At 40.4% G+C, this 8,838-nt stretch overlaps 1 protein-coding gene across 7 annotated transcripts in view; it reads left to right on the top strand.

Moving 5' to 3' along the window:
• FHOD3 (formin homology 2 domain containing 3) overlaps window positions 1-8,461 on the top strand; it is a 378,731-nt gene extending 370,270 nt beyond the window's left edge. For 6 of the 7 annotated variants that reach the window (XM_069004140.1, XM_069004132.1, XM_069004133.1 and 3 more), the window contains one exon: window positions 2,608-8,461. In XM_069004140.1, the coding sequence (XP_068860241.1) occupies window positions 2,608-2,677 (70 nt within the window). In that variant the 3' untranslated portion in view covers window positions 2,678-8,461. The remainder of the gene's footprint in view (window positions 1-2,607) is intronic. The other variant, XM_069004134.1, reaches the window with a different exon arrangement.
• The last annotated feature ends 377 nt before the right edge of the window (window positions 8,462-8,838 follow it).

An 8,838-nucleotide genomic window follows, 5' to 3' on the forward strand; every position in this document is an offset into this window, starting at 1 on the left:
CCTAGTAAACTAGTAATTCTCTTACTCAAGCTGATGGAGGAATTGAAACAACTGTGTTCTGCTTGGTGGAAGTACAGAGGTACACATTTCCCTTTCAGTTGTTAGAGTCTCAGCTCAGTTATTTGTGCAGTAGCAATTGCACTGACCTACAGGAGGTTGTTCTAGATATATCTTGTAATAAATAAGAACAGAATTTAGCTTAGTCCAGCACCTAACCAGTGTTAGCAGAGTACATCAGTTCCTGTGAAATATTTCTGAACAGGAATAATAATTTGTTCTCTTCCTGTCTGACAAGAAAAAAGAGCTTTGTTTTACAGTAGTTACTGGGCTCAGTTTGCAAATGTGATTGAGTGTGGTCTGAGGGAATTGGAGATATGTGTGAGAGCATGAATGAACACATTTGGTTTGACACTTCTGCAGAAGTGTCTAAAACGTGGAAATTCATTCCACATTTGGTTTTCCAGTTCACTTTTGCATCAGTGGGAAGATGTAATGTCATCTGGACAGTCACCCTGGGAAAGTTTGGTCCCCTGTATTTTTTAGCATGATACTGCTGTCTGGTGGGCAAGCAAGCTACAGTCCATGTTTGGCTGTTGATGTTACAGAGGGTAAATAAAAAAAGCATTCAGGGGAGAGGAGTGCAGGCAGCTAAGCAGGTGAAATACACAGGGAAATCTTTGGGTTTAATATGACAGAAATGTTTCTACTGCAGCTTTCTTGGATTTGTTCTTCCACTCCTGATACAGTTCATTTTGATACAGAAATAAGCACTGGGTGATCCACTGATTTGTTCTTCCACTCCTGATATAGTTCATTTTGATACAGAAATAAGCATTGGGTGATTCACTGAGATCTTAAGAGCCTAAAGTATTCCACAGCATATGTCTAGAAATTTAACATTTGTCACCTTGGACATTTTGGATGTCAAATTTGAGAAGCCAAAAAGAGTGCCAGTGATGAGAATGGACTCAAAAGTCCCTTTGGGTATCCTTTACCAAGGAGACCAGAGCGTTTTCTGAAGTTTATTTGTCTTCTGGTAGTACTTTTTTAGTGTTTCTTAAACTTAGCTTTATCAGTTTCATTTAACCTTGTAGTGGTTTAAGCTAAATATTGTTAAACATGGGAGATGTTGCTAATCAGTATTGTAGGGAAAATGGGGTATCCTAAAAGGCTGTCATGCAGACCCCTGGTGGTGTTTAACAATACAGATAATCTAGGAGAAAGGAGTGAGCCTTGAAAAAAAAGTTTTCAAGTAAGGGTTTGATAAGGGAGCAACAACACACATGGCATTCCCAGATCATTTGATTGACCTCAGTAACTGGTGGAAGTGGTTGGACTATCAGACAGAGATCCCATTCATTCGACCTGCATGGTATTGAGTGTTCAGATACACCATATTCTTCCTTTATCTTATCCCCTTGTTTCTGTTCCAGTCTATTCCCTCCTCTCATTCCTGCTCAACCCTTGAGTGTGACCACCCAGTTTCAGTTACATGGACTGAATATCTCAATAAATTAGGATCTTAATTGTGCTAAATGAGGCAAGAACTCCGTGATCACTATTTGCAATTGGTTTCTCCAAGATTAGTTTCCTCTAGAGTTGACTATTTCGGGGCTCTAAATATATTCTGTTCAACATTAAGTCACTGTTTATGCTTTGCATGCAGCTTGAACTTCTCAATGTGCATTTTGTTCTTGAGGAACGTCAACGTGTGAACACACCACTTGTGTCTTGAATTAAAGCCCATCCACCTGAGAATCATAGCCCAGTAAAACTAGGAGGACACTGATGCTCGGTGTGTGCAGTCACACTGTCACTTGTTTCTGAATAAAAAAGGCAATCACAAATTTTAAAAGTCGTGTCAGGGCTAGTGTTCAGAACACTCTATGGAAAATTAAGAAACAAGACTTTGGCTTAGATTTATCACTTAAATTCAGGTAAAATGCTGCAGACTGCCAATGGCAAAGATGACACAACGGTGCTAGGATGGGGGAACGTTACAAAAGAAAGGGGAGCATGTATGAAAACAGTAGTTTTAATGATTTGAAACAACTATAGTCATGTTTATAGTCTTTTAACTTTGGGGGGGAGGGTTTGACACATTTAAAGCGGCTCAAAGAATTTAATAGTGATAAATTCAATAGATCCCTATAAAGATCCCAAAGCTCTTTTAAAAAATTCTTATGAAATTATAAAATAATAAGGCAGATGATACTTTCTATGGACTGAAAATCAACTGATACAATTTCAGAGAAAAAAAAAGTCTTAAAAAGCTGGGGTATTTTTCCTTACAACTTTTTATTGACTAAATGTCAAAAGACAAATGTCTTTTTGCCTGACTATTTGGAGTTGCTGAGTACTTGACACTCCTATGAATTTGCCCCAGGTCATTACTCAGTGTTTCTGAACATGAGGCCCTGAGTAGATAGCAACTTTTGATTTGACTGAGCTTGCATCTTAACAGGGTTTTTGCAGCTGAGAGTCTTGTGTAATTATTGATTCTAATTGTTTGCATTTTCTTTGTTGTTTTTTGTTTTATTTTGTTTTGGTTTTGTTTGTTTTTTTTTGTTTTTTGGTTTTGCCTGCTTTTGGAATTCATGACTGCAGTGAGAAGGACACTAAAGAGTGGGCTAACACCAGAAGAAGCCAAAGCACTGGGCCTCATCAGCACTTCTGAGATGCAGGTTTGACATCCCAGAGGTGGCGATCAGAAGAGCCGTTCATCTGAAGCACACAGGCTGGCAACCCTTCAGTGTGGCATTGGACTGCCAGCCTCCTCTGCTGCTCCCAACATCCTGTCCTCTGTTAGTTCAATTTTAATAAGCAACACAAAGCAAAACCCCACATCCAGGGCAGAAGAAGGATGTGCCACAGCTCAGCATGACATCCAGATGGTAACTGAGGAAGCGTTTGCATGTTCCTAGGTGAAAGCACATGGCTTCTTCTTCTCATGGTGTGTTGATGTGGGTAGGAGGGGTCTCTCTGAGTTATCTGTCATTATGTGAGCTGTGTTTATGTTGGCTTTACTTGTGCCCTGTTTTAGTCATTGTAAATGTATGGCATTTTGTCATTGCAAGGAACAGTCCTTAAAGAGGCAAAATAAGTCCTGTTACAGCAACCCAAATTTTCCTCAAGCAGATTCATTAAGCAAATATGCACAGTCTGTGCAACCCTGTGGTTTGTTGGGGTTTTTTTATTATTTTTCCACCAAAGAATGCAAAAATGTATGTGTACCTTTGTATATGTACAGAATGTATGTGTGGACATGTGTGCATGTATCTGTACATATACAGCCATGGTGTGAAATCATGCTTTTGCTGAAGCCAGCTGGACCATGATTTTCACTGTGGGGCCTTACTGTTCCATCTGGACAGGAGGAAGAGAATGTCTTTTTTGCAGGAACTCAGTGTTGTTCAGTGTGATTGACCCTGTGGGGCAGGCCATGGCCTGCAGTACAAGTGGAGAGTTTAGGATCCTGAATTCATGTGCATCAATGCACACTCATACTGTACATAGCAGCATGCACACAGAGGAGAGAACACAACTCCTCCCTCTTGCTGAGCTATGGTTGTACTCTGCATTTGTACAGTTTCAGAGAGATCTATGTCAACAATTTTACATACTTGATAAATGCATTTGGATGCTAAGATCAAGAAGTTTTGTTCACTTGCCTGTGCCCTTCATGCTGCTTTTCTCTGCTGCAAGATAATGTGGTGGTGATTTTATTTCAATTTTATGAATCCAAATATGAAATAGCCCTGCTAAAAAGCCTGCTGTGTTTTTGCTGTTCTTCACCAGTTTTTTGTGATTATCCTTGATACAAGTGGAGTGGGCACCACAGTAAACAACTCCAATATATTTGCTCTTATCTCACTGTTTTATAACTGACTTTTATAACTGCCCTCAGCATGTTTGAAGAACCTTTAGTCAACTCATCTGCCTTTAAGTGGAGGACATATACAGCAGTGAAGATGAATTGAACACAGTCACCTCAGCCTGTGCTGAAGTATTTTGAAGAGAACTGCAAACAACAATAACATAAAAGGGAACTTTTTAAGCCAAAGTCTGTATATGGCCAGTTGATCCTCAAGGATGCACAAGATTGTCTCTTTCCATTGCCTTAGCCTCTAAGATTAAGGGTATGTCTGCACAGCAGTAGCAGCTGGCACTTTCTTCAAGCTCGTTAACTGAGGAACTGCAGCAGTTTAGTCATGGTAACAGGGTTTGATTGTGGCTGCAAAGCATAGCTGGAAAATAGAGTTAAATAATAGTCTATGCTGGGGTCCTAATGCCATAGCTATGTTGCTGCTGGCACCCAGGCTAGGTCAGATACTTCAGGTTGTTCTACTCTGCTCTCTTTAAGGACAGGGTAATTGCTGAAGATGGTTCAGGAGAGTTGAACCAAACACAATAAACCTTTGAAACCTTGGTCATCCATCACATCACATTGAGCACAGCATCCAAGTAATGACACAGCCAGGTAGCTGACAACGCTGCAGTGAGACCTGTGGCTGAACATCCTATCTATGCTGTCCACCCTATTGATTGTAACATTTCATTCTTTATCTGCCGATGCCTTGGATCTCCCGTGGAATAAAAAGTCACTAATGAGCAATGGTTCTTAGGAATAGCCTTGAGTTTGATGTGGTTTTCCCCTCAATTTGTTAAAAAGCCAATTTTACAAGTAGACAGAAGGCAGTGTTTGGGTGATCAATACGTTGTGTATTTGAAGGCTGTGGAAAGGAAGAAGCTGGTTAGGAAACAGAAGTGACATATAACTAACTTCACTGTAAAATATGCAAGACCTACGAGCATCTGGATTTTAAAGTGGATCTTTATGTGCTGCTCACCGTTATGGACTTTTAAAATCTTACTTAAGGATGCTTAGAACAAAGAACTGAAGGTAATGGGGGTTCGTGGAGGTGTTTGAAGTCTGAAACAAGGGGAAGACACCCTGAATGTAATGGTCATGTCTAACTGTGCTACTTGCTAAGTGATAAAAAAAGCAAAAATGCAACAAAGTGCATTTATGCTGACAGAGATCCTATATTTAATTGGAGGGAGAAAAATCAAACAAATCTTTAAATACTAATATTTTAATTAAAATATGTGGAATGTGCAAAGTTGGTGACCACTTGGCTGTTGGTGGCCACTTGCTGATAGGGAACAAATTTGTGTGTCATTTAAACATAGTACAGCATCTGTCTCTGAAACATAACATAGCTGATGAATTACTAATAGGTGGGCATATGTATTTTCCAAGTTGTGCAAAACTTATATGTTCCTTACCAAGGAGAACATTAAATGTGGGGAATAATATAGGTTAGAGTCAGTTCAGTGGAAAAACAAGGTGGTTTCTTTCAGATTCTCTGTATGCAAGTGTCTTACATGTGAAGCCTATTCTTCCTTTTTTGTTTTTCCATGGAATTTGCTTTTCTGTTTGTGCTCTCTATCTGTAAAACTGATACCAACTTCTCTGAAGAGTAACTTGGTCTTGTTTGTGCAGTAGTGTACAGTCAGATAAATTCAGTGCTCATTGCAACAAGATCATCAGACACAGTGTAGTGCAGTAACTATGGGAGAGATTTCCATTTTGGTTCCTGATAAAAATGACTGACTAATCTGTAAGGTGGCAGTATTTCCTCCAGAGTCTGCCAGCATGTCCTGACTGTGGCAATAACTTTTGTTCCCCTTCATCTAACTAGTGGATTGAAATGGAGGAATTGGAGGAATTCATTATATCTGTGTGCCTCTCTCTGTCTGTCTTATGAGGCTGTAACCTTCAGGTTTTGAGCTGCTGCCTGCCCTTTCATCATCGGAAGAGCCCACCATAAAGATGTAACACTTGTTTTGGGACAAGCTTTGTGTGAGATATGGATTGGTTTCTGACAAATATAAAAGTCTTGGATACACAGTGTAGTAACACATGTTCCCATTTCTCACTTAGAGATCCATGAAGGCTGCTTTTAAACACTTGCAGCCAGAATAAATACCTCTCTTCCCTTTCCCATAAAACCAGTCAGCTGCAAATGCAGTACCCAGAGCATTGTATCTGTTTGTTTGCCATGATAATGCTGAGGTAAACTTTAGCACATGAAATAGCCTCCAAAGGGAAGCTATCCAAATTTTCTTTCATCTCACTTGATGTTTAAAAGCAGACTGCATGCAAATCCTTTCTATAATCCCATTCCCAAGTGGAGATAATGCTCAGTAGCAGTTGTGTGGCTGCAGTGAAGAAACCCCCAGGGAATGCTTGTGTGCCACACTCGAGAGTAAAAGATACCTCACGAAAGTTAAATTCATCACTCTTCACTTGTCAGTCAGGCCAGACACCAGGCTCATGGATTCCAGATGTTTTATAGCCCCTTGGCTGCTTTGTGTGACCTTTCTGTTTGATAGATAGCTCCTTGTCCATAGTCCAAAATCAACCAAAAAAATGGTGGTTTAATGAGGGTCTTTCTTTCTCCCTCAAATACTGGAAGAAGTGTCAAACATGGTTTTAAAAATACATTTCTTTTTCTCTTTTGACACCCTTTTTTAATAAATCTCTGCAGTGGTTGATTCTGTCAGCAAAGTAAGGCATCAGTTTTGTAGATAGACAAGACTTTGGCTTTAGCGTAATAGATAAGCACATGTGAATATCAAGATAAGAGTTAATGTCCTAATTGAACAGAAATTTGGAGTCAGAGTCTTGATGTGAGTGAACAGCAAGGACCTCCTGTAAGGTTCAGCAGGACAGCACCTTAAATCACTGATGTTCTCTGCTCTAAATGTACCCTGGCCAACACTAAAAGCTATTGAGATGTTACATTTGAGGACTTCAACAACCACTGCAACCCCAAGGGGCACGATGCCACTGTAGGTGCAGTAAATGGTTCCTTTTCTCAGGCACCTGCCCTGCAGCAGCCTCTCTGGGGATGTAACAACAGCAGAGGCTGTCTGAAATGCTTTGGAAACCATGTGGCTGATGGCAGTGGTCTGGGTTCAGCTTCACTGTGCAGCTGTGGTTATTGCACTGCTTTGATTTCACAGAGGTGAAATGGGAACAAGGTGGCAGCCACCAGTTTCACATCCTTCATCCTTCATCCTTCCACTGCAGCTCAGGCACATGCACTGCCTGCCTCTATCCAAAGGATGCACAGGGATGTGGTGTTAGGGAGAAGCAGGAACATATTCCTCTCTGCTTTTCACTCTGTAGCTCACTGCACATATCCCAGTCCTCCCATTACCTTCAAGGCAGGCTGTGTGCACTGGTGGGGAGCCTGACCCTGGGACACAGTCGGATGGCAGCTCTGTGCTTTTGGCAGCAGGACGCGAGAAACACTTGTCTAAGCTGGGAGGGCTACCACTGCTGATGTTCCTGTGGAGGAAAAACTGCCAGGTACTTAGGGGCTCTGAAAGAAAATAAACTGAAGTGTTTTTGACAGAGAAAATGTTTGGTTGTAGGCAACCAGTGAAAATCATTCACAAACACTTGAACAGCATGTAAGGGCCTACATTCCTTTGCTTCAACTGGAGCAGCAGCTGGCTCAAGTGGCATTTCAGATGTGACCCCAAGAAGTCTTTGGCAAGCAGTTTAATAGTTACATAGCAAGAAATGCAAGGAGTTTCAGAGATGTATAGTTTGATGTTTATGCCAAAAAAAAGAAAAATATTTCTAATTAGTCCATTTCACATTGAGTGGCAGATAGAGATATATTTTGTTTAATCACTATCTAATACAGAGGCTTCTGTGAAAGAAAAGGTTTATTTGTAGCATTGGATGCATTTCTCCTTTTTAAAGACTGTCTTTGCGCATATAGTGTCCTTTTTTTGTGAGCTGGGAATTGTAAAAAAATGTAAAGTAGAAAAGGACGTGTTTCTTAGACGAAGGAGAAATACTGTAAAATTGTGTAAATGTCACTACTCATGTTTTTCCATGTTCTGTGTAGCATAGTGTAAAATAGGCCCTCCAGCAGTGTTATTCTGTGAATTGTAATTTAAAAAACAAGCCATGCATGGTCAGAGATATTATCTACAGGTCCTTTTGGTTGAGTTTTTGGTTTTGTTTGTTGTTTCCTCATTTTAGGTGAATTCATTCTATGTTAAATTTAATTGTCCATGAAAATGCATTTTTGTTTCTGTTTTATTTCATAAAGAACTTAAATTACTCTTTTAAGATTTTATTACACACAAAGCTCACCTGCCATTTGTATTGATCCTTCAGAAGTTGTGTCACTTTTAGTATGAACTAGGGGGGATTTTGTTTTTATCTGCCTCTTCTCCCCCCCCTTCCCACTTTACTGTCTGGAAAGATCCAATCTCACACCCTATTGGTTTGGGGTTTTTTTCTGTGCCATGCAGGGTCAATATGGAAAACTGACCGCAGACCAGTGTCCAAAATTTCTTGATATAAGTAGTTAAAAAGCTCACCTCTACAGCGTTATGTAAACACATCTTGCAATAAAGCTTTATAAAGCACTGACTGGGCTGGTTCTGGTTTTGTTGATGAAGCCAATCATGGGAGCTTGGGTGGAAGACGGATGGGAAAGGGGATCATGAATTGTTTTTCTCATATCCTCTATGTACCTGCAATGCCATCACGTGGACATCGAAACAGCTGCCATTAAGCCATCTGGGTGGCCTGATCATAAAAAGCTGATCTTTAACACCTAGTTCCACAGTTTGAGCCTAATTCCTAATCTTGAGTGAAGAAAGTGAAAATGGGCCTCTGGTTCTCCAGGCTTTCAGTAATCCAGCCCTCCAAATCCTCACTAAACATACGTGGCACTTATTGCTGCTGCCAGCTTGCGGAGCTGGTGCTCCAAAATACTTTGTGCCCAGAGCACATAGCGTAAA

This window comes from Aphelocoma coerulescens, chromosome 2 (assembly GCF_041296385.1).
Source record: "Aphelocoma coerulescens isolate FSJ_1873_10779 chromosome 2, UR_Acoe_1.0, whole genome shotgun sequence".
Classification (NCBI taxonomy): Eukaryota; Metazoa; Chordata; class Aves; order Passeriformes; family Corvidae; genus Aphelocoma; species Aphelocoma coerulescens.